This window comes from Artemia sp. Qi Xiang Cuo, chromosome 19, assembly GCF_049724085.1.
Source record: "Artemia sp. Qi Xiang Cuo chromosome 19, ASM4972408v1, whole genome shotgun sequence".
Classification (NCBI taxonomy): domain Eukaryota; kingdom Metazoa; phylum Arthropoda; class Branchiopoda; order Anostraca; family Artemiidae; genus Artemia; species Artemia sp. Qi Xiang Cuo.
This window is the reverse complement of record NC_142812.1, coordinates 51,252,540-51,280,071: the sequence shown is the minus strand read 5'-3', so window position 1 is coordinate 51,280,071 and position 27,532 is coordinate 51,252,540. Positions and strand designations below refer to the sequence as shown.

Below are 27,532 nucleotides of genomic sequence, written 5' to 3'. Positions count from 1 at the left end.
GGGTACCTCTTTCGTACCTCTTTCGGGTCGTCCTCTTGGCATTTTTTATACTGATGAAAAACATTGTCTAAATATAACACCATTTATATAACACAATTTATTGTGTTATAACACATATAATATAACACAATTTATAACACATATTTATATATAACACATTTATTACAATATAACATAAATATATAACATTTATACAATAAAAATAATATATATAAATATATAATATATAATATATAATATATAAATATATAACATTTATACAATAAAAATAATTTATATATAACACATTTATTACAATATAGCATAAATATATAACATTTATACAATAAATAATATAACATTTATACAATATAACTAAATATAACACAATTTATTACAATACTATCATGCATCTTTTTTGCTCTTTAAACGCATATGAATGTATTTTCGACATAACACCTTGAATTGGGTGTTCTTTTCTTAGACCACACTGCCGTTCTATGACGAACAAATAAAATTTTCAAATTGGGATGAATCCATTTATTAGACAGTGAAAAAACAGATACAAAAGTCCAGATATTTGAATCACATATACAGCGACCGTCATCGGTACACATACTAAAATATTAAAATTGAAAATAGCATATTTACACACAACAAAATAAATAACTTTTCAGGTCATTCACAACATAATGAACTTCCATATTATTAAATTCAATAGATTATTTTAATATTTTTTTTTTTTTTTTTTTTTTTTCATATGAATCGTCCTTCACGTAAAGAGTTGCTTTTTTTCAAAATCGAGGTTCATGCATCCTGCCTATGACCCACCAAAATATTGCAATACCCCACCGGTGGGGCCTGTGCCCCGCGTTGGAAATCACATCTCTAGAGCCAATATTCACACAAGTCCGACCTTTGGCGAGAAGAGGAAAACAGATTTGATTTGATTTAAATTAAGTTGTAATTGTTTTTTGGTTGGTGAGTGTGTAAACCCTAAAGGATCTTAAGAATCTTTAAAAAATCTTTTGAGATTTTAAGAAAAATATTTTCTTAGTAAAGATCTTAAGAATTTTTTAAGAAAAAGCATCTTAGAAAAACCCGGTAAATCTTCACTGATGTCCAGGACCGCCCCTCCTTTGGATTTTTCCAAAGATATTGTAATTTCAGTCCTGAGCTTTGGGTTTTAGTAATCCAAAGTAAAAGCAATCTTAATAAAAAAAAACTTAGCAGTGGCGGTTTTGGTCACTCTTAAGCCCGGGGCAAAATTCGCATTTACTTACCCCCCCCCCCTCCTGTATCCCACAAAATTTTCAGGCCAAATTTTAACAAAATTCGCATTTACTAAGAAAATAAGTTTCAGTTTATTAATTAATGAATAATTTTTTTTATTTGTTGTTTAAATTATTTAATTATTGATTTAATTTTTATTATTTAATTTTTTCATTTCTTATTTATTTTTTTTAATTAATTAATTAGTTTTATTTTTAAACTGCACCCTCTACTTTATTTTAATTAAAAAAAAGTTAAAAAAATACACAATTATTATAACCGTTATATTATTTATTTAAAATTTTGCGCACCTAAACTTTCTGTGCACGGGATAAGTACCCCCTCCCCCCCCCTAAACCGCTTCTGAACCTTAGATTTTGCTAAGTTTTACTTGAGCACTGAGGACGGCTTGGCAGACGTCCTTGCCAAAATATTTGTGTTTGTCTTTTCGCTGCATTTTTTTCACTGGTTGAAAATCAGCCTCGTTTTATTGTTGTTTTTTAATTATTATTTTTTTTATATTGTCCAAGGATAATTTCTCTTCAGTTTGACTTTCTTTAATACTGGAATTAAAAAAAAATCGATATTATTTCCTCATTTTATTCTTATTGAACGAAAGAAATAGCATGTAATTAGTAGTCCATATGATGATTGTATAGACTGGTTTTCTTGATGCTGCGTAATTGTATAAGACAGAGGCTCTCAACCCTTAATGATCCTGAATTTTTAATGGGTTATTCAACATGGTCCTATTTCACCTGACCAGATATTCGACATAATCACCAAGATTCCTAACATGCTTATCAGAGTGATTGCCTGACATGTACCTGGAAATGGAGTACAAGTGCCCAGAGATCAAGTTCCACCCCGATTAGGTAAATTGCATAAAGGCTTGGGTAATTCGTGTTTATCAGCAACCACCCCATTCTGAACAACTACTTCGGACTTCGGACTTCGTCATCAGAAAATGGTCACACAGAAAACAGTCGAGACCTAAAAGCTGGAACTTAAGTGAAAAAATTGACAAAATAGAACCTCAAGGCGGTTTCCTACAGTCGAATTTCCTTTAGCATTTGTCTAGAGGAAATATAAGCTTTGCATAGCTTTGCTTATAAGCTTTGCATAAAAAACTGCACAGCTGCCCATGCTTTAATTTTTACCCTGTTATTTCAGATATCTGTAATAGGCCTGTTTTTTCACTCATGAATGTGCTAAGATCTTACATCTTTTGTCAGAAAACGCTTAAAAGTGAAATCTTTGAACGAAGATCTTACATCTTTGGTCGTTTTTGTGCAAACTTCTTTCATCATTCTGCTCTGATCAGCAGTCTGAGAACAATGATGAGTAGATCATCAAAGTTCTCTCATCATTGTTCTATATGGGAAAACAGTGGCGGTCTTCACACTTTTTGCTAACATCAGTGAGCTGTAAGATCTTAGAACAAAGATGAGTTAAAAAACGATAATCAGAAAGATGTAAGATCTTAGATGTAAGATCTTAGTGCTTAAGATCTTAGATGTAAAAACGGGCCTAATGTATCTGTGATTTCAGTTGTTAATAGGCAATTAAGTTTTTAATTCAACTACTTTCCACTATGCTTTCTGTCACAATAGTCATTTCAATCCCTTCTCAGTCTATCTATCTGTTTAGTCTACGAGTGCTGCGTTATACCACCGAGCCTCTGATTTTATTAAGGTATCTACTATCTTCGAATTCTTCGGAAAGTTTGCTCATAGCCGTTCCTAGGGTTGGTGGCACCCAAGGAGAAATTTTTGCAGCACCCCCTTGCGACTCAGATATAAGCAAAAAAAAGCTGAATCAAAGTGGGCAATTCCCCGCCAGAGTATTCTGTTACCGACTGGAGAGGAGGTGGGACAAAAAAAAGAAAAAAGGGTTTAGCTATATTGCTCTCTGAGGGAGGATCAGTGGGGCATTATATGCCCTGTCATACTTTGATTATCTCGATTACACTGTTGATCCTTAATTTGGCAAAAAACTTATCATTAGCTTTTTGACAATTATCTCTAAGTGTGAAAATCGCAAATACGACCTCTGGGCGTCGAAAATACAATATTATGCCCAATGTTTTTCGAAATACTGCTACAACTACTACTAGCAAGTAGCAACTCACAGCAGCATCAACATGCCTGAGAAATTTTTGCAGCACCCCCTTGCGACTCAGATATAAGCAAAAAAAAGCTGAATCAAAGTGGGCAATTTCCCGCCAGAGTATACCCCCTGGAACGGCTCTGGGTCTTTTGCAATGCTAATTTTGTTATAGACTGACTTGATGACGAAATTAATTGATCTTATTCTTCTTTGGTTTCCGTTATATTTGCAATAGAACTTCATCTTCACTATGGTGTGCCTCACAATTTTCATATTTCACACAATTTTCACTTCCTTCTCCCTGTAATCCCAATCTATCAGTTTATTCTACAAGAGTTGTGTTTAAACCACTGAGCTTCCGGTCTTCTTCAGATTACTCAGATAAAATCTTCTTCAGATTTTTTTGAAGCCTACCTCCCCCGAATAAAAGTGCCTCCCCCAAAAAAACAAAACTCCTGGATATGGCCTTGAGTAGCATACGCTGTTTTGCTCAATTACTTTTGGCAAATTAAAAACAAATTAAAGATTTGAATTTAGCGTAAGTGGCATTAATGTTAAAGTAGATTTAAGTGGAAAGGGTATTCTGTTACCGACTGGAGAGGAGGTGGGACAAAAAAAAGAAAAAGGGTTTAGCTATATTGCTCTCTGAGGGAGGATCAGTGGGGCATTATATGCCCTGTCATACTTTGATTCTCTCGATTACACTGTTGATCCTTAATTTGGCAAAAAAACTTATCATTAGCTTTTTGACAATTATCTCTAAGTGTGAAAATCGCAAATACGACCTCTGGGCGTCGAAAATACAATATTATGCCCAATGTTTCGCGAAATACTGCTACAACTACTACTAGCAAGTAGCAACTCACAGCAGCATCAACATGCCTGAGGCTAATACAGCTATGCACGCTACTCCTCCTTTTCCATCCCAATCAATTCAAAGCCTCCCTCTTTACACCCTCCCAAGAAGCACGGGAAATAAGATTTACCCAAAAAATATTTTTTGGTACTTGTATGATCTACATCCTACCTAATATTCTTCTAACATGTTTTTCTGACGCTAAATCCTAATGAAATATACCTAAGTATCATAAAAATATAATAATTTAGCAATAAATTTGGGCTTTATATTTGCACATAAGGGGGGGGGGGGTAAAGTAAAGCGGGTATGCATGCCTAATCTGTTAGGTACAATTATTCTGCATATTATGTATTAAGAATTGTTTTCTAACTTCAAACTGTATAATACTTTACCCCCCCCCCCCTAATGTGGAAACACATAGCTCAAACTATATTTTTTCCATCCATTCTGTCATTGTCTTGTCACACGGTAAGCTTAAAGAAACTAACGAAAAAACCGGTTTTGCAATGCGTTAATGAATGAACAACTAGAGCGGTAGGGCGTAGATCATACAAGTGCCTGTATTTTTATATAATAAAAACAAATCTTGGCTCTGAATCCCTTATTTTTCTTCCTTTTACTCGAAGTTGAGACATGCTTAAACATTTTCCAAGGAAGTAGTAAGAGCTGGTTTATTCGAAAGAAGAAAGTGGAGAAAGAAATTAAAGCTAAATTATAATCTAAACATTTTAAAGGCTCAACATAAATTAACCAAGAACAGCTTTTCCCTGACAATCAAAATACAAGAAGAGAACCCTTTAATTGTTAAGAGACCTAATTAATTGTTAAAGCGATAAGCTATGTGTAACTATAAATAAAAAAATAAATTTGCATTTGTGCCAAGGGCGGTTCAACTTTGCATATAGATTTTTGTAAGTAGATTACACATAGTAGATATTCCTACAAACGTTTTTTTTTTAGATTTGGTAATCCCTTATACCCAGATATACACATAGATTCAACCCTCAGAAGAGATTAGAATATTTTCCTATGAGGGGGGAGGGGGAAACACACAAAAGCGTATTTTTGTTGCTTTTTTATTACAGGGAAGAGGTCTGTTGGAAAATCTGGAGAAGGGGGGCTTCCACAATCGTAATGTGCAGTGAAAATAGCTTTGCAGCATATAACCCTCGAGCCAAATGTGACAATAGCATTGCAGTTGGAAAACCGCCAAATTCTAAAAAAAACGTTATTTTTAGACTGTCAGTCTTACTAATAGAATACACAAGAAAGCCCTGCAATCCATTTGGTAAAATAAATATTCATATTTTTTCTTGTGTTTGGTTATGTTCTTTGCAGAGAGGGTAGATGAATGAGAATACATTTAGTTAATTTCTACTCAAAACAAACGTTGTGAAATAAGTGTAAAAATCAATAAAAAAAAAAAATCATCCTACAGCCCTAAACAATAAATAATAAAATAGCCGTAAATAATTTAAATAATAAAATAGCCCTAAACCCCTAATACCGTTAAATAAGTAAAATAGCCTTAAAGCCTCAGCAATCCTTTGGTGAAATAAATGTTTGGATTTGTTCTTGCGTTTGGTTGGGTTCTTTAGCATAGATAGTAAATCGATGAGAATACATTTTGTCAATATCATTTAAAACAAATGTTAAGAAATAAGTATAAAAAGTACAAAAATCAGTAAAAAATTACCCTAAATAATAAAGTCTAAATAATTTAAATAGTAAAATAGCCCTAAAGCCCCGTAGTTCATTTGGTGAAAAAACTATTCACATTCTTTCTTGTATTTGATTGTGTTCTTTAGCACAGAGGGCAAATGGTGGAGAATAAATTTTTGTGAATCCATTCAAAACAGATATATGAAAAGTATGAAAATAAATAAAAATGATGAAAATCGCCTTAAATAATAAAAAATAAAATAATAATAAAATAGTCATAAATAATCATAATAAGTGTTTGTTTGAGTCCTTTAGCACACAGCGTAAATGGACGAGAATACATTTAGCCAATTTCATTCCAAACAAATGTTATAAAACAACTATAAAAATCAATAAAAAAAACGACGAAAATCTATTCTATTATGAAAATTCTCAGCAAACTTATTTAATATTCGATGACAAAAAAGCCTTGTTTATTATTTGGATAGCACCTATATATTTAAAATTATAAATATTAATCAATATTTAAATAGTTACTATTTTCATAAAATTGCCTATGAATGTATAATTAATATTAAGCCAAGTGATTCGGCAATAAATCCCCTAAGAACCCTAAGATAGCCTTTTTCATATACAAAAAAGTGGACTAATACCGATTATCTTCCTGAAGGTTGTTTTAATAACAAAGCAGATACATAGAAGAGAGTTTACCAACATTTTGTAGGTTAATGGTATTTTCCATACCATTAATTATGTATATATATATATATATATATATATATATATATATATATATATATATATATATATATAATATATATATATATATATATATATATATATATATATATATATATATATATATATATATATATATATATATATATATATATATATATATATATATATATATATATATATATATATATATATATATATATATCGAAATCCCGGGTATGGAAAAACCATTAACCTACAAAACGTTGGTAAAGGATAAAAGGGCCTTTTACCATGAAAATTACCATGAAAGATACCATGAAAAATTACCATGAAAGAGGGTTACTCATTTACCAACAATTACCAACGTTACCCATTTACCCACAATTACCCTGAAAATTACCATGAAAGAGAGTTACTCATTTACCAACAATTACCCTGAAAATTACCATGAAAGAGAGTTACTCATTTACCAACAATTCATCATCATGAACAGTTTATATCGTTTTGATGAAATCCTAGTTTCTGGGGCTTCTTGATCTCTTGGAAAGTAGTTTAATTAGGTGAATAGAGCTTTCAGAAATGAATCCAGGACTAAAACCATATCATGGGAAGGTATTACTAAGCTACTAAGTCTACTCTTTATTATTTTTAGGGCTTAAAAGACTAATTACATTATAGGTCTATATCTAACTGGACTTATATATTATCTTATATATTATATAATAAAATATGTATATATATATATAAATATATATAATATATATATATATATATATATATATATATATATATATATATATATATATATATATATATAATATATATAGTCTATATATTATATATATAATATATAGTCTATATATTATATATATAATATATAGACTTATATATTATATATTATATATATCTAAATGGACTTATATATTATCTTCCTGAAGGTTGTTTTAATAACAAATCAGATACATAGAAGAGAGTTTACCAACATTTTGTAGGTTAATGGTTTTTCCATACCCTGGATTTCAATATGTATATATATATATATATATATATATATATATATATATATATATATATATATATATATATATATATATATATATATATATATATATATATATATATATATACAAAAAAGCCTTTTTCATATACAAAAAAGTGGACTAATACCGATTATCTTCCTGAAGGTTGTTTTAATAACAAAGCAGATACATAGAAGAGAGTTTACCAACATTTTGTAGGTAATGGTTTTTCCATATCCGGGATTTCGATATATATATATATATATATATATATATATATAATATAAATATATATATATATATATATGTATATATATATATATATATATATATATATATATATATATATATATATATATATATATATATATATATATATATATATAAAGGAAAAAGGAAGCGAAATGGAACTTGTTTCAATTTTGGCTATTTCAAATTGTAATTTATTACATTATGTTTTATTATATTATATTTTACTGTTTATTATATTTATTATTGTAAAAAAATTTATTATTATTATATTTTATATTTATTACATTATATTATTATATAAATTATTATAAATTCTTACATTCATTATTATGTTATACTTTACTTTAATGTCCATGGTATTTGAACCGTTCTATTTATCAAGATTGAACAAGCACAAGCAAGCAAGCAACCGAGCAAAATTTAGATTTTACCTAAGCCAAACCTGATAAACTCCCCCTCGGTTAGAGGTACTACAATAATTTGAAAAAATATATTGTAATTGAAGATGCCAGTCTGGAACTGTCCTGTTTATAATGACGTGGCCCTAGACTTATTTTGAGCTATTTGAGTTAGTCAAAAATTACATGTAATTTGTTAAATATTTTTCCAGCTTTATATAAGCCAAGCTATTGATTCTGAAAGGAGAAAAGATGAAGTTTTTCGGAACTTCCTCTCATTTTTATTGATTTGAGGGGGAGGAGGGCTTCTTTTGCACAAAAATTGCCCAAATTTTGCACAAACACTTGGTTCGTAGTGTTCATGAAGGTTAATCTTTTTTGGTAAAATTTAATTTAGATGAAAAGATTAATATGGGCACCAAATAACAATCTTTGTGAACGAATAGGTCTACCTATTCGTTCTATATATATATAAATATATATATATATATATATATATATATATATATATATATATATATATATATATATATATATATATATATATATATATATATATATATATGCTTGGGATGTAGTGTTCATGAAGTGTTCGTAGTGTTCATGAAGGTTAAACTTTTTTGCTAAAATTTAATTTAGATGAAAAGATTAATATAGGCACCAAATAACAATCTTTGTGAACGAATAGGTCTACCCCAGGACCAACCGGATATCAAAGGTAAAAACCTAACACACCTCAACGGTGAAATCAGTAGGCTACACCAACAAATTGTCTCAAAATTTCAATCAAAATATCAGGCAGCAAGAAAGTTCTGTTTTTAAAGGGAAATTATGATGTGACAACCAAGGATGTAACCAGGATTTTTTAAGGGGGAGGGGATATTTTTCAGGAGAGGGGGGTTACAAAAATAAACTTTAAAAAACATATCAAAAATTTGTTTGCATGCATTTAAATTTACGAGTTGTCCAAAAATGTTGGCAAAAATTTAAGAAAATAGTTTAAAGTTAAATCTTTTTTACTGCAGTCAGCGCTTGTCAGTCAGCGCTTGTCAGCGCTCTTCGAATAAAGAAAAGGAGCAGTCACCCCGGTCTTGTGCCCCGGAGTTTATATTATTATTGGAGTATACAAAACTGCAACTACCAAATCATTAGAGTATCAAGCATGCCGAGGTCAACCCAGGTGTGCATACCCCACTCAAGGTCTAGTACAATACTCAGGGTTGCCAACTTTTTGATACATAAATGTGACTTTTGAGCATCCAAAAATGTGTCATTTTTAGCTAAAATATGTCTATCTTGAAATCTCAAAAGCTAGAGGGTTTTTTTCCAGTTGTAATATTGACTAAAAGGTACTTTCTAAACCTCTTTAAAAGCGCCCAGTTAACATCAAATGTAATGAAAACGAACTTGTATAAACATGTAAATCCCTTATTATGGAGAAAATGCTTTACCTGCGATATCTCTGGGCAAAACATGGATGCTAAAAAAAACGAGAGAAAACCCTACTTTGGCGAAAAGTAACATTTTTTCTAAACAAAAATATGTGTCCAGTTGGCAAATGTTTCGTTTTATGTCATAAATTTACAAAATGTGTCCCTTTTTTGCCATTTTATGTCCCAAATTTCTAAAATGTGTCACATTCCTGCCCTTTTGTATCAATGTGTCCCAGCACATGGGAATGTGCCCTTTTGACATAAAACGTGTCCAGATGGCAACCCGAGCAATATTGTGTCATTTACTATGCTGCAATTGCCACGAAAACCGAAGGTCAACCTTTTAACACTGGTCAGAGCCACGGTTTCGATTTAGACAGACTTTTGAAAGGTCTGTTTGCCTTCGGGAAACTGGTTGATGGAGAAATGAGCTTATGGCAAGTATGAAGATCCGCAACCATCTCACAAAACCAAAACATCTCCAGCCTTTTATACCCAGCTCACCCTCATCGGGATATTTTTGTCGGGGCTATGTATTTACAATTCTCGGCATGGAATAAAATCTTTTCTGAGCACTTTTCTAAGAAAAACTTAGAAAAACTTTTCTAAGTCCACAACCAGACATACACGGTTTATATTTGCTTGGTTGCGGAATCACAGTTGCGTGCCATCTGTTACGCTCCGTGAACCATAAATGAAAATTCAATAGAATGTGACAAATACATTTTTCACATAATTTTTTTGGCTGCATGATGACATAAATGCAAATAAAATTAAATCGCCTAAGGCGATAGCGCTTACATAAAGTAATCTTTGTTTAGCTTGACCTCTGCTAACTGAAAGCTCTTTTTGAGAATTTCTATGAAAGAAATCGACGTTTGTTGAAAATGAAATGAATATTTAGCTTCCCATTTCTGTGTTCCGGTCTCTTCTAAATGCTGTTCCAAACAGAAAAACTGATTTATTTCATTTTATTTACATTCATTTCATTTTCTTCATTTCTCAGATTCCAGGTATATGGAGTAAGTCAGTTGAGGGATTTACAAAGCAATGCAGGCTCCAACTTGACTATACGAATGTAATCTTAAATAAAATTATAAAGAAGAGGTTTCCAAAAGTGCTCAACGGCTCACTTATTTTGATATTTAATAGACGAAAACAATAAGAATTCCAAATAGGAATAGGTCCTTTTATTAGACAGTGAAACTAAAATATAAAACAAAGACTAAATATTTCGATGACACAGTCGGTCATCATCATCAGTAGAGTTACTAACTTATCAAAATTAAAACAAACTGCTTTTATACTAAACAAAATAATCACTCCCGGGTCGAAGCAAGTTGCCGGTCCATTGACTTAAAAAGTTCACTAACTGTTCTTGGATTTTTTAATACTGCGTTGAGTAAAGATGGTACCAGTTTCTTCGAAATTGCATGAAGTCTCTACTGATGATGATGACCGACTGTGTCATCGAATATTTAGAGTCTTTGTTTCATATTTTCGTTTCACTGTCTAATAAAAGGACCTATCCCTATTTGGAATTCTTATTGTTTTCGTCATAGAAAAGGCAGCGTGGTCATGGAGAATAATAGTAAAGATATTTAATAGATTTAAAAATAATAAAATTACTAAATAAAATTAGAGAAATTGTAATAAAAAAAGAAAATGAAAGAAAACTGAAACAAAAAAATAAATAAAAACAGAAACTGTTTCAGAGCAAGAAAAATCATCTGGTATCCGGTACTCTGTAGTATGGGGAGTGGCATAAGGAGACCACAAGGCCTGTGCTCTCCAAATTTCTAAAATACCTTTTTTGGGGACAATACCATTGAAAAATGACTTTTTTGTATATTCATTGACAAATGAAAAACAAGAAATTTCTTGAAAAACACACGTCAAAATTCTTCAAAATCCGACAAACGATCTAAGCTTTAAGACTTTTTTCCAATCATTTTTTTTCTAATCATTTCTAATCATTTTTCTTCTAATCACTTCTAATCATTTCTAATCATTTTTCTAATGAACATGATGAACGAACTTTTTCCTAAAGTAGAAGAATACAATAGTGCACTTTCTTTTAAATTAACATTATTTTTAAATTAACGTTATTTTTAAATAAACGCATGTTTTAAAATTAACGTTTTAGGTTGCATACTTCAAAACGCAAACATAACCTTTCAGAATATTTTTACATCGATGTCAAAACTTGAAGCAATTAAAAAAAAGCAAAGATAATAGTAAATCTCTGGGTATACCTATTGTCATCAAGCTTTAGCAAAATTAGCATTATCATTGGATTGATTTTGGATTGGAGATCATCCAAAGCATTATCATTGGAGATTGGATTTTCAAAATTCTGAGAAGTAGATTTTATTTAAATGTAAATAATATTGGAAAGTTCGTCCGGGTATGAGATATCGTGATGATTTACTAAAATAATCAGTTTTAGGGTATTTCCAGTTTATGTTTTGTTGCAGTTTTTTTTCGCTTGTTTTGTGTATGTCACCATGGCCCAATTGGTCTTTCTTCTGTTTAAATCTATCAATCTATACATATATTTATCTATGGATCAATAAAAACTGCAATTTTTTCCTTGAATGAGACCTAAAAAGCTTTACTTTATGCTTTCTTTTATGCTGTCTAGGGTTGAGTAAGTTGACTGGAAAGTTGAAAACCACTCATACTATAAACTATTGATTAACACGGGTAAGGGTACACCTATATCAAGGGTAACACAGTGAAGGGCAAGGGGGCAGCAACCCTCCTGACAAAAGGAGTATGTACTGCATCTGTTAATTATAATACATGTCGTAATTAATAATGTCTGAGAGTATGAAAATACCCCTGCCCGATTTGATGTGGAATAGGGCTTATGTCATAATTATCGAAAATGTAATGGTGTTTACCAAATGACCATATATACTGAATCTGAATGTGAAAAAGCAAGAAGGATTTTTGGCCCAAAAAGTGATCCGGCCCGATTTTTTGGGCAAAAAATATCCAGATTTGAAACTAAATCCCTACACCGCATCGGGGGGATCATCTATGTTGACCGCGACACTATTATAAACAACAGTGCTGACAAAAGTCAACAGCGCTTCTGGCTGGTTCATATTCAACGATTGACATCGAATTAGGTACTAAAAATCAGGACCATATATGCTGAATCAAGAAATCTGAATGTGGAAAAGCAAGAAGGATTTTTGGCCCAAAAAGTGATCCATCCTGATTTTTCGGGCGAAAAATATCCGGATTTGAAACTAAATCTCTACACCGCATCGCTGGGATTATCTATCTTGACCGCGACACTATTATAGCGACAGCGCTTCAACAGCGCTGACAAAAGTTAACATCGCTGCTGGCTGGTTCTTATTCAACGATTGACATCGAATGAGGTACTAAAAATCAGGACCATATATGCTGAATCAAGAAATCTGAATGTGGAAAAACAAGAAGGATTCTTGGTCCAAAAAGTGAACCGGCCCGATTTTTTTGGCAAAAACTATCCAGATTTGAAACTAAATCCCTACATCGCATCGCGGCGATTATCTATGTTGACCTCGACACTATTTTAGACAACAGCGCTTCAACATCGCTTCTGGCTTGTTCATATTCAACGATTGACATCGAATCAGGTACTAAAAATCACCTTCAAAAAGGTTCATGATACGCGCCTTACAAGGCTGACCTCGAAAGAGATAGATTGATAGGTTCCAGAGCTACATCCTCCAGTGCTCCACAAAGCACCATGTCTATTAAGTATATCACCACCATACACACTGGATTACCTGAAGAGAAGAAGCCCCAATACAGGCACAAAGGCTGGACAGGACTTGTACAATAACGAATGTACTATGGCCTTGAATTCCGACTATAATTGGATTACGATTAGAGCTTGAATTTTATTTATTTAGGACTATTCACAATGAATTTAAGCATTATTAGCAAATCAATGCGGAAAAATGTGATATCAATCGTTAAACATGTTAGCTTAAACAGTTCATAACAGTGTTGTATTGAGTTTGTTGTTTTCAACGAATTATTTGTTTTCAATAGATTTAAGCAACTCTTCATATATTTAATGTTCCTTTGAAAAAAAAAAATATTGGAAAACCCATTTGGCAGGATGCCGGTATAAGACATTCCAAACATTTTCATATATAATCAAGAGAGGTATTTAGGATTACTAGTCTATGCTGGGGTGGACAAGGTCAGTGATTTCCGAGGATCCCATACGTTGAGACAGATATCCCAGTCCGATGCCAAAATGTCGGAGCTGTCGGAAACATCAGTTTAAGTTTCAATGAAAAAAAATTAATTACCTACTGCAATTTCAGGATAGCTTTACAAGTTTGGTTTGGCAGTCACTTTTGGCAATTTGCGCCAAAACTACGAAAAACCTGGGAATACACTAATAATCTATAAATGTAGTTGGGTAGCACGAAGTGAGGTTGCTGCGTCAGTAAAAAAAACAGCAAATGTGAATGAGAGGAGGGGAATCTAGAGGTCTCTCCCAACCGGTATCTAAACCTCGTACCAAATTGTCTAGGAATAGAACAGATCTGTTTGTTCACACTTTATTTAAGAAAAGATTATTTTCGTTTTTTAGCGTTTAGGTAGACAATTTTTAACGATCAAAATACTTTTGCTGTAACGGGAAAGCGCAAAATATAAAACTGGACCGGAAACACGTAAAAAGGCAGTTTCGGTAAAAATCAGCCATGCGATGTGCACATACAACACTGGTGATATAATGGCTTTATCAACACATTTCCCGCAGAAGAATGTTGGGACCCCTTAAACCAGGAATAAATTTCCAAGAAAATAGAACTATATAGAAGGTTAAATAAAAGTAGAGAGGAATATCAGCTGTGATAGGGCGTTATTGGCCAAGCTAGTTGGAGGGGGAGGACTTAATTTTTATAAATTAGCGTACTTAATTCTTGGTAAATGCTCCCTTCTATGGATTTCTGAATTAAAATCCAGGTAAAAGGATTTCAATGTATTTTGTTTCTAAATTAAAAAACCATAGTATACATACTGGCCAAAAAGTATACTGGCAACGTCGGCTTTGGCGACTCTTTTGCTAGCAAAACACCCGCACATATTTAAAATAAATTTTTGGCAAAATTGTAGGCAATAGCCTTTAGCCATTCTTACGGTTTTAAAGTTATTCCGCAAAATTTCTACATTTCTAGATTGATTAGTGCAGCTGATTTTTTAGTGTATACACGCACATACTCATTTAAATTTTTTTTTAAGTAACGTATATTATACGTAGCTTAGGGGTAGGACATAGTGAGTTCAAAAGAACAATTTTCTTCGTAATAATAGCATGCATGACTTGGTATTCTCATATAAAAACTATTGCAACGTGACAGTGTCGGTTTTCGAGTGGGTGCACAGCAGTATAGGCGTTAATACGATTGTACCGGTTCTTCATCCGCACGTTTTTTATACTTTCTGATTAAAGATTCGAACCTATTATTATGAAAATACAGGAGGGAACTAAAATAACTTTAAATATCCGAGTCTGAATTTCGGCGGCATAACACCCATGTCGTCTACAAATGAGCAGTACAGTTGCTGAATCTATTCACACAGTTAGTGATAGCGAACTGTAATTAAGGAGCAACTCAGCATAATAATATTGGAAACTCTAGAGAAAGAATTCTGATAACAATAATACATAAAAAAATTAGTTTTTATGCAGATTCCAAATATATAAAATGTTAGTAAGTTTAATTGTGCCCATCAAAAGGACTGGGCCTAAAAGATTTGGGGGGGGGGGTAAACCCAAAAAGTCAAGTGATCTCATTGCGAATCACCCATTCATATTGAGCAAATCAGAGAACCCTACTGCAGAGGTTTCAAGCTCCTATCCACAAAAATGTGGATTGTTGCGTTTTTTTACCAGAATACTCATTAATTACTTATTTATTTTTTCATAACTCCATAGAAGAAACAACAGAGAACAAAAATTTTAATTCAATATTTCTTTTTTGCTGCTAAAAGTTAAGTAAGTGTGTTTTAGAATAGTCTCTGAAGAATCCTTAATATACACTGGAAAGCTCGAGTCTCAAATTCTGAGATCAGAAAAATGACCAACCAGTCTCTTGTGATAAATACCATACGCCAACATCGATGGCAATATCTTAGCCATGTTTTGAGAAGGGGGACCTTAAAACTCCAAAGAAAATCTTCCAGTGGCAACAAGCCACTGTGGCTATAGCATAGAGTGGCAGCTGCATCGAGAAGGAAGATTCGTCCCAAGAACACACTGCGCCGCACTTACCAGTCAGATCTCCGCTCTCCTAACACTTGGCTACTAATCTAGGGGAAAATATTTGTACGCACTCGACTACTAACGTAGTAGCCGGTTTTTATAGATTGTGAACTCACCCATGTATTTGAACCGAAAGCGATGTCAAAAATAATTCATCAGTTTTGCCTCTTTATTCCCATGGTCACCATGGACACTGCCCTAAAACCTCAAAATTTATAAACATCTTATGAAATGAGATCTACCGGGTCTGACCCCCCCCCCCCCGAAATTTTTTTCCGACTCGTAAAATCAATAATAAAAATGCACACAAAAAATTTTTTAGTTTGTGATAATTAAATCAACGATAATGATATCATTAAAGATATCCTTAATAACTGCTTGATTAATTTGATTGAAACACGATGAGTACGTTATAGATTATCAACTGAATTTCAACTGAATCTGAATCAACTGAATCTCAAATTCATTAGCTTTTTCCATTGCTTTAACTACCAACAAATATTTACAATGTAAATATTTACAAATATTTACATTGGCAAATGCAAAAAACATTATTTCAAAAGCCCCGAGGTCATATACACAAACAATATATACAAAATAGGTAAATCACCAACGAAACAAATTACAAAGCGCGCAAAAGCGAAATATGATTAGACATAATATGGGTACAAAAGTCAAAACCCTTTCATTTTGATGTCCTTTGTACTATAAAAGTCATTGTAATCGATCGTTTTTCGAAGCAATTTTACATACGAATACCCAATTCCTAGTTTAATAACCTGAACATACTTTTCTTCATTACTCAACATCTAATTGTATTTATAATCTGTAACAAATTTAATTGTATTTAATTGTATTATTATTATTTAAATAAATAATAATAATTTAAAATAATAAAATAAATTATTATTATTATTATTGTCTTGCAAAAAGAAGGCACCATTCAATGACACTTGTAACCAAGCCTTCGAATTTTTTATTTAAAAAAAAACTATTGATGTTTAGTTTTTATTTAAAAAAAACTATTTTTTTTTATTTAGTATTATACAAAAGACTTTTAACTAACTGGGGAAGACGATTCAATACATGAATTAAACATTTGACAACTCACTACAGCACAAAGTCACCTGGGGCCAACAAGGTTACGGATGTTCCCCTCCACCCAAATCTATTCAAAGCCTCCGTCTTTACACCCTCCCAAAAAGTTCTCATTACCCTTAATTATTACCTTACATCACTCTCCCATCCCATTCAGGGACGACATGCTTTTCTTTTATATTCCTGTCTTAACTTTTTTTTAAATGTTGAATTTTTGGCATAAAGTATTAAGCAGTACCATCTGCAATCCTGTAAACCATCTGCCAGGTGGTTTACAGGATTTGAGCCGAACTGTAAGATAAGCATGATCTTTTTTTAAGGCTAAAACTATTTTCATACAGTCCTTCAAGTCTCACAAATAGATAAAGAATAGAGTTAGGAGGTTGAAAGTGTCTCCAACCATCCACATCTTAATTTGTGCTTCAAATCAATCCACAGCAGTTTCACTCACGCAATATACAAATCACAAGAATGGTTACTCTCGTGATTTGTATATTGCGTATATTCCAACTCCGTGGGGAGAGGTTGGAAGTACCTCCAACCATCCACATCTTAATTTGTGCTTCAGGTCAATCCACAGCAGTTTTATTCACGCAATATACAAATCAGAGAATGGTTACTCTCGTGATTTGTATATTGCGTATATTCCAACCTCGTGGGGAGAGGTTGGAAGTAACTGCAACCATCCACATCTTAATTTGTGCTTCAGATCAATCCACAGCAGTTTCATTCACGCAATATACAAATCAGAGAATGGTTACTCTCGTGATTTGTATATTGCGTATATTCCAACCTCGTGGGGAGAGGTTGGAAGTACCTCCAACCATCCACATCTTGAATTGTGCTTCAGGTCAATCCACAGCAGTTTAATTCACGCAATATACAAATCAGAGAATGGTTACTCTCGTGATTTGTATATTGCGTATATTCCAACTCCGTGGGGAGAGGTTGGAAGTACCTCCAACCATCCACATCTTAATTTGAGCTTCAGATCAATCCACAGCAGTTTAATTCACGCAATATACAAATCAGAGAATGGTTACTCTCGTGATTTGTATATTGCGTATATTCCAACCTCGTGGGGAGAGGTTGGAAGTACCTCCAACCATCCACATCTTAATTTGTGCTTCAGATCAATCCATAGCAGTTTCATTCACGCAATATACAAATCACGAGAATGGTTAAAGGATTTTTTTTCTTTGTTGAAAGAAGTGGAAAGCCCCCTTTTTTAATTTCCCCACTGTTTGTTTAATGGATTTGAACCATATACACCCAAAGGCTCATATAGGCTTATTGTAGATTGTCAATAAAAAAAAAATGGGGTAAGCAAACAGTGATTATTTATTTTAAGTGCTGACCAGTGGCTCTTCACTAACCGGGAGAGTGGATAACCAAAATTGTTTACTATATAGAGCCGTTCAAAGGGGCAGGGCAGCCGGGGCAGCTGTTCCGGGCACCGTGGCTGATGGGCGCCGCGGCTGGGAGGTTGCCCGATTTGAGCAAATTTTTCACTTTGATTCAGATTTTTTTGCTTATATTGAGTTGGGAGGGGAGCGCTGTATTTAGTTTTTTCTCAGGCACCACCAACTCTAGGAGCGGCTCTGTTTTCATCACTTGAGCACGAAACCAACGTAAACAAGCATATACGTAAACCAGCAGTTGAGCACAGAGTTGAGCACAGAGTCTCGAATTTGACCACAAAGTCCATAAAAAAAAGTAGCAGGGGGAATTCAACAGAAGTATCTTTATTTTACAAAGAAAGAAAAAAAAAGATTAATCAAACAAAGAAAAGATTAGAAAAGAAAGAAAAAAGAAAGAAAGAAAAAAAGATTACACAAACCAAGAGAGACCGTGGTTTCTTGTAGATTTATTTTTATAATATATTATGTCCCCTTTTTTGAAATGCAAAGAACTACTTCACGTTTAATGAGTCGAATCTGATAATTAATGAAAAATTGATAATTTGAAATAAAGCGGTCAAACCTTTCTCTTTCCATAAGACAAAAAAGTCTCTTGAAAAAAATAAGAAGATTAGCTAGACAAACCAAAATAAATCGAAATTTCTTATGAATAAGTTTTTATAACAGGCTATATTATGTCCCCTTTTTTGAAATGCAAAGAACCACAACATTTTACAAGTCAAATCCGATATATTCTTATAATTAGGGAAAGAGATACAATTTGAAATAAAGCTTTCTCTTTGCTTCTCATTATAGATAAATCACATTTATTGGGCACTGTCACTATACCTATTTGTTATCTAGTTCATTCCTATGGTCCAAATAGGCGGACAATAAGGACAACAAATTTTTCTCTCATTCTTTGCCAATCCCCCACTCTAACTCAATTAATGAAATAAATAAGAGAGGGGGGACAAGAGAGAAAACTAGAAAAAAAGCTGAGTAAGATAGTGGGTACTTGGTGACGAAAGAATAAGAAACTTAACAAAATAGAGGAGTAGCCTACCTTTTATTGAAGATCACGTTTGTAAAAAAAAAAAAAAAAAAAAAAAAAAAAAAAAAAAAAAAAAATCTCATTTAACAAATAAAACAAATAAAACATTATTTTGGAAGTTTTCCAAAATAATATGAGAGGAGGGGTGGGAGAAAAAGGGTCAAAAAGAAGGTAAATGGGCGGAAAGCACTTATTCATAACATAACATTATGTGAGAGTGGTCAGGTTTTGGACCCCTTTGACTTTGGTAGAACGAAGAAGTTATGAGCCAAAATCCCTTTTTACTGAAACTGAACAACATTTTATAATTGCCCTGCTCCAACTAGATCCCGGCTACGATATTGGCCTGTAAGATATTACGGTATTAGCCTGTATTAGTTTTTGAGTAAAAGCCAAGAAAAACAGAATGGAGGCAAAATTCAGCAAAATTTCTCGTTCAAATTTCGCCGTTGACCCAATATTTTAATATGAAATTTTTCGAATGGAAGAATGGAATAAATAGCGAAAACAAGCAAGAATGTGGCCTCTAGCTTCTTTTCAATCTCTGTGAAGTGAACGCCAAAATTCCCACAGCAACTTGTTGACAGCAGTTTTGCAGTTTGTTATATATTAATAGTATCGGCATAATATTGCCGATATTTCCGGATTTAAATTCGAATGTCTTTAGAAGAAATGAATATCACTTAGGCCAACTTCCTGATTATGCCAATGGAATAACTTGATTAAGTTACAACATAACTTTATTAAGTTTATGACTTTATGTACTTATTATTTGTACTTAATATACTCGAAATATTCGATCGAAATAAATTTAATCCGCAGAATTTTTGATTGTATTATTGTTATACCATTACATACAAAAACCATTTGAGAAAAAACTAATTTAATTACAGATTTTCATCGATTTTAAGGTATTTTTAATTATTTTTACTCTTTTTTTTTAATAAAAAAATGTTCCGTTCTTCAACCTGTTGAATTACTGCCAGAATTGTCACAGCAAGAATTGTTGCCTCATACATGCCGTCACTTGGCAAGTGTTGGTTGTTTTGTTTTTTCTTCTCAGAACGTGTTTTGGCAAAAAATGGTAAAAGCATTCAACAATAGGTCAGCACCAAATCAAGTTTGAACGTTAGGAATTGCGGATGGACTTCTCTCCCTTTTCGTATTTTTTCGTATTAGATTGCTTAACATTAATTGTCACGGTATTTGCCTTAGCATGTATTTTTATCAAGGCCGTATTCAGAGGAGGGCTTAGGGGGTTTGACCCCCCCCCAAAAAAAATGTCTGTCCGACTCGTAAAAACGTAATAAAAATGCATAAAAATGCGTAATGCGTTCGTAAGTTTTTGTACCCCCCCCCCAAATCAAAATTACCTCCCTCCGAACGAAAATCCTGGAAATCCTGGATACAGCCTGATTATCATACATTCATTTTTTCCTTCATCTTAATATAATTCATAATCATACATCTTTTTCATCAGTATTCATCTGACAGCATCATTTTCATTTTTTTCATTTCAATATACATTCATGTTTTTATTTCATTTTTCATTGATTTTACATTTCTTTTTTTTTATTCACGTTTTTTCCCTCTCGAGTTAAAAACAATCTATGAAAATAAGGAATTCCTACTGTTCACGATAAGTTCAAGAATAGATTAGTTACTTTGAATCAGTCTTTTTTTCATTGCGTATATTTAAGCCTTTCATGAGCCATTCAGACCAAGTCCACGTTTTTCAGCTCCTTCCACCTAAATTCGTCTACTTCTTAAATTTCAATTTTTTTTTTTTCACAACATGTTCTTGGGAAAAATAGTAAAGTCATTCACCACTTGTCCGACGCCATGCTTTCCAAAAAGGCCTAGCATACAGGGTTTGAGCCAGGGTACGACAGTGTTGCAATGACTCGGTTGAGACGAAGTCTTTCAGAGAAAAATCAAGAATGGAAAACGGATTTTTGGCAAAAAGTGCGAGTGGTCAAAAAAGCGTGGCATATAGAAATGTCTATAGCCATTATTGAAGTGCCTTTAAAGAGCCAGTCAGACAATGTCTACTTCCAAAAGCCTTTGAAGTTTCAGTGTCAAAGTGCTTGATTGGTTTTTTAACACTTTTCATGACAATAGTAAATATTAGAACAAGTGATCAATGCCGGAAAATGACAAAAACTTTTTTTAAGAAAATAAAAGTAGCTTTCCAAAAAATCTAGAGGGAGAAATCTATTTTTCATCTTGACTTTCTGGAACCTTTCCACGGTTCTCTCTTATTTACCTAATAATTATCCACATTCTTCAGAAAAAAAAATCAGAAAATCAGAAAAATCGGGGTCAAAATTAGAGGATGATCACAATTCAGATATTGTGATTTGTGATGTGTTATTTATAAATCTTTGAAGAGAAGTGGTTGTTGTATCTCATCCAAACTGTATTTTTAATGACAAAATTCAAGGCATCAGCCTATTAAAAACTTATGCCTGGTATCCCACTAGTCTACCTAGAACTACCTAGAACTATTCTACCTACGTTTTCTCCCAATAACTTCTTTTTTTACAAATATATTTAAGCACTGTTCTAGTGTATGCTTTTCTAGGCGTCAGTGTCTAAGTAATGCAATCATTTTCGATCATTTAAGTAATGCAATCTTTAATTTAACTAACGCAAGTAACGCAATCCACTTTTCAATTCGTGCATCAGACCTGTCATGGAATATGCATGTCCTCTCTTCGCTGGTCACATCGCCACAATCGCAGCAAAAAGCCACATGGCTCCACTCCAACATATTCAAAATAAAGTAGTGTGTACAGCAACCTCTGGTAAGATGAAAGCTAAAACCTCACAGCTGATCCAGGAACGTTTCGATGTGGCGTCCATGTCGGTTTTCTAGAAGTACTTGTATAAACCGCCATCAGAGGAGCCATTAAAGCTCGTTCCTGATAAAGCAAAGCTCTTGTGATCAACTCGCCGAAGTAGAGCTCGTCAAGAATACCTTGAGCAGGGTACTCCCCGCCAAGAATATCTGAAAACGAGTCACCCGGCGATCGGTTGCTATATGGAATAGATTGTCGGCAAAGGTAATCCCGGAAAATCCTTCCCTTGACGCGATCAAGAGAAGGTATAAGAAGTATCTCGGTGTTACAAAATAAGGTAACTACCAGGACTAGTGGCAAATCATCATCTGTGATGGAGCCGTGAAGCTTGTATTAAAAAAAATCAAGCATGACCATTTATAAAAGAGATAACAAATTCTAATTGGTCGAAAGTGATTTGGCTAGACATCAATATCTAACTGCGCACGCGTATGCACTAGGCAAGCTTTATGAACATTCTCCATTCTCAAACAAACTCTTAAACACTAAAATACTCGAGTTTGTTGTTTTATTTACTAAATGATTAAAGCCTACATCAGTATTTCCCAATATTTTGACACATGTTAACCCCTTTCTATAATTTCGCAACTCTCACTACCCCTCATGAAACCATGGACGTATTTTAATAACAAAAAAATATATATAAGACAAGTAAGTGGGCAACAAGAACGATTAATTATCATCCAGTAATTCTTTCCAGATCCTGTTATAAATTAAATGATAAATTAAAAAAGAGGGGAGAAACAATGGAGAAGAGAAATAAACAGAAAGAAACAACGGCGCGTATCAATATACATCTTTATATCTCTCTACACGTAAATGATTTTTATTAACTAGCTTCCTTTCTCTTTCTTTTATCTATTTCTCTATATTTTTTTTATTCTTTATTTCCCTACATTTTTATCCAAGTTATTTCCATTTTCCACTTAGGCCAACGATGCAACGACTGAATCTCCTCTGATTATCCCTAAATCTCGATATTTTATTTTCTGTTATTATTATTTGAATAGTTATTATTTTGTTCAGTATAAATATTTTAGTTTTAATTTTAATTCTTTAGTGGTTCTGCTGATGACGATCGCTGTATATGTGGTCGAAATATCCAGACTTTTGTATCTGTTTTCACTATCTAATAAATGTACTTATCCCCATTTGAACGTTTATTTGTTCATCCCTAAATCTCCTACTTCAACTTAAATATAAAGAGATAAGCCTGAGAAATGAAATAACAGGAGGTCAGGGGGGGGGGGTCCTCCAAGCATATACACAGGATTTATTTCTGGTGGAGAGGGGTGCAATAACACAAAAATATATTTGATTTCATAAGTTGAGAAAAACGGCCAAGAAATCCGGAAAAATTTGGGATTCAGGGGGGCAGCCCCGTTCCCCTGCACCTGCGTACTTCCCTGGTTCATGCAATAAACTGAAAACCTGAATCAATTTAACATTGAGATGGTAAAATATAGTTGGCTTTACCTATGGAAAAAAATTCAATGACATTGAAATATCTGAAATTATGATCGTAATTTTGAATTTGTATTCTATTTTAAGTTTGGTTATTGACAAATAAGGAAATTTTTTATCCATTCATTTGCTCTTTGCTTTTCTTCTTTTTTTACGGATTTTTATGAATATATTTTTGCTATTAGTAAGCTTGTATATTTAGCAACATGTTATTTACTTAATCATGTCCCCTTTCGTTTGATTGGCATCAAGCCTTATGAGGGCCACATCGAAATTTCCTTTTTTCAATTTTTTTAATAGGTTAAATTTAATTCTTTAAACTGAATCATAATAGAACACAATATCAGCTGAAGTACTACGTTTCTTGCCTCCTCACTTTCCCTCTATTCTCTCTCTCTCTCTCTCTCTCTCTCCCCCCCCCTCTCTCTCTCTCTCTCTCTCTGTCTCTCTCTCTCTCTCTCTGTCTCTCTCTCTCTCTCTCTCTCTCTCTCTCTCTCTCTCTCTCTCTCTCTCTCTCTCTCTCTCTCTCTCTCTCTCTCTCTCTCTCTCTCTCTCTCTCTCTCTCTCTCTCTCTCTCTCTCTCTCTCTCTCTCTCTCTCTCTCTCTCTCTCTCTCTCTCTCTCTCTCTCTCTCTCTCTCTCTCTCTCTCTCTCTCTCTCTCTCTCTCTCTCTCTCACTCTCTTTCTCTCTCTCCCTCCTATTTTTTTCTGAATATACTCCCCTCTGAGCAAAAACAACAAAAAAAAAACAAAAAAAATAGTCTTACCTGATTTTCCATTTCTATCAAACAGGCTTTCCTAGCTTTCGCAAGAGCTGCCGCCTGTCTTCGCAGTTGTATCAGCAAAAGTACAAGCTCTTCGTGAGTTCTCCCTAGTAGATCTCCGGCTGATATTTGAGAGTCTTTTTCTAAAGGATGGCCTTTCTTGTCCTCCATCTATCAAAATAGAAAGCGGATTTAGACATGAAAGGAACGCTCTCAACTTGAAGTAGAATTTATAGAGCGAAAAGTACATGACAGTAGGATATAATAGGGAATCAAAGATAATGAATGACCATGAATTCAATGAATTGAATGCAAGATTCAGTGTGAAATGAAAGGGAATCTTCGGTTATTGACCTGTGAAGCATATCAATATAGTTGAGACCTGTGCGGAGCTGAACTAAAACCAATTATATTTTGAGAGGTGAACAAATAACGAACGACCCAACCAAATGAAATAATAAATTGTTCAATTTAGAGAAGAAAATTAATAATAACCCGAGTTTGCAACAAATCTAATTCTTGCTTTGCTTGGAGGAAAAAGAAAGAAAACAATTCAAATTCTAAAAAGAATGGAAAGATTAGAAAAACACAAATACAACCAAGGCCGTGTCTAGGGGGGAGTTAGAGGTTTTGACCCCCCCCCCCTCCGAAATTTTGTCCAACTCTTAAAAACGTGTCAAAATTGCATATAAACCAATTTTTGATGTGTTTTTAAAGTCTTTTTTGTAATCCCCCTCCTGAAAACATCCTGACTATGGGCTTGAGAACAACGTAGCACAAAGGCTATTCGCCACGTCCATCACATAATCAGACAAATTAATTGTTCAGAAGAAGAGCCTACTCAGAGAATGTATTAAGACCCATAGCCCCGCCCCCAAATGTCGAAAGTTTTGCTATTTTAATTGTTTTACAAGTAATTAGCCTAGTGTTTGCGTTTTTTAAAGCTTTGCCCCTCCCCCTGTCAAGTGGGGCTCCATTCGTAACTATACCTAGTGTAGATGCCTGATTTAAGAGGAGGATTTAAGTGAAGGAGGATGTACATGGCTGATTTCAGAGTACACGGCTGAATAAAACCGAATTGTTTTTATACACCGTTTTCATCGCAACCAGATGTTTCAAAACAAAAAAAATGGCATTGACTGCTATTTCAATGTCACTTTCTCTAGAAATTAATTAAAAAACTGTTTCCGCAAAATAAGTTTTTCAAAAAAAAGTAAAGAACTCCATTAAACCAAAAATGAACAAAAATAGAATCAAGTAATCTACCAAGCATACAACTACCGCAAATCAGTATAAATAAATAAATGAAACCCAAAACAAACAGATATTAAAATAAATAACAGAGTCAAACTCAAAACGAGCAGAAATTAATATGAGTAGGGTTCTCAACCCTTCTGCTTTCTAAAAGCCAGAATATAATTTGTAGTTTACCCAAAAAATTCAAATGAATTTACTGAAAAAAATGTGCATTGTCAGTTCAATATACATATGCTGATATTTATTTCTTAAAATCTTTATTAATTTTTGATTTCTTAAGGTTATAAAAGTGTAAATATTTAAAAGAATTTTTTTCAGTAAAGTACAAATTCAGTAAAGTACAAAATGGCTATCTCAAAATTTTGATTGGACGTGATTTGGGAAATGGTCGGCATGAGAGGGGGGTTAGTTGCCCTCCAATCACTTTCGACTATTAGAAAGGGCACTTAGTCCTTTCAATTTCCAATGGAATGAGCCCTTTTTGAAGTTTCTACAACAACACTTTCAATAAAAACCTTATATGCCCTCAGGGCACAAATTACAGCCCATGTTCTAACGGCTGTGGCGGGAGTTTCCTCCTCAAAGACATAATTTCAAGATCTTTCAACTACGTTGGACAAATTGACTAACTCAAAATTTTTATTGGATGTGTTGGGTGAAATAGTGGGCGTGGAAGGGGTGTTAGTTGCCTTCCAATCACTTTCGACTATCAAAAAGGGCACAGGCCCTTCCAATTTCCAATCGAACAAGCCCTTTTCGAAGTTTCTAGGACAACTCCTTCGATACGAAGTGCCCTGGTCTAAAACCAACCAACCAACCAAAAAAAAAAAAAAAATAATACATTGTGCCAACATCGTTCTTTACTTAGGCAGTGCTATTGCCCTGCCTATGATCAAGAGCAACGGTGTGCAGCCTGAACGGTGTGCAACCGGTGTTCCACCCTGAAAGTAAATTATCCTACAATACATGCCTCTTTGGATTAATGACCAAAAACAAAATTATTCCTAGCTCCCTCCAGAGAATCCAACTCTATTTCTGGAAATTCGATTAGAACAGACGCCTCGGAGCCTAGTTTTTAGAGAGGGGGAGAATTTTATCAGGCGACCAAGCGACGAGGCACCCTTATGCGAATCCCGGCTGGTGTATTTGAGTAAAGGCTAAATTCTTCCAAATCTTCCTGGAAATTTTTTTTTGAAAAAAAGACTTTCTTTAGTGTTCTAAAAAAATGCTAATATTACCTTTTTACCAACGCCTAAACAGGAAGCTTTTAGTTATTTTATAAATAACTGTGTAGGCGAGCCAAACATCAACCCGTACAAAGACAGTGCTTTTCAATCAGGCGACGCACCACACGACCGCCGAAGCGAAATTCGACACATTGTTAAAATGAAATGAAAATGTTGAAAAACACGTATAACTTTTGATTAGACAGTGAACTTTGCAAGATAAAAACAAAACTCTGTTTTTACAAATAACAAGTAAGTCCGGACATTTTGATCTACACATACATCTAGAAACCTTTATCAATGGGAAAAGACAAAAAATAAAAATAAAACTATATTAAACAAATTAACTCGTAGTTAAAAAGATGAGGAAAAGCTCAAACGCTATGCAAAAAATACAAAAAATTAAAGAAATTTGAACCA

General features: G+C 33.4%; 1 protein-coding gene across 4 annotated transcripts in view; it reads right to left on the bottom strand.

Annotated features, from left to right (window-relative positions):
- Positions 1–27,532, bottom strand: part of LOC148940973 (uncharacterized) — a 368,976-nt gene that overhangs the window by 133,819 nt on the left and 207,625 nt on the right. For all 4 annotated transcript variants that reach the window (XR_016143387.1, XM_089105391.1, XM_089105390.1 and 1 more), the window contains exon 8: positions 24,633–24,800. Coding sequence is in view for 3 of the 4 variants with exons in the window: in XM_089105391.1 (XP_088961517.1) it covers positions 24,633–24,800 (168 nt within the window). In the remaining variant the exon portion in view is untranslated. The remainder of the gene's footprint in view (positions 1–24,632; positions 24,801–27,532) is intronic.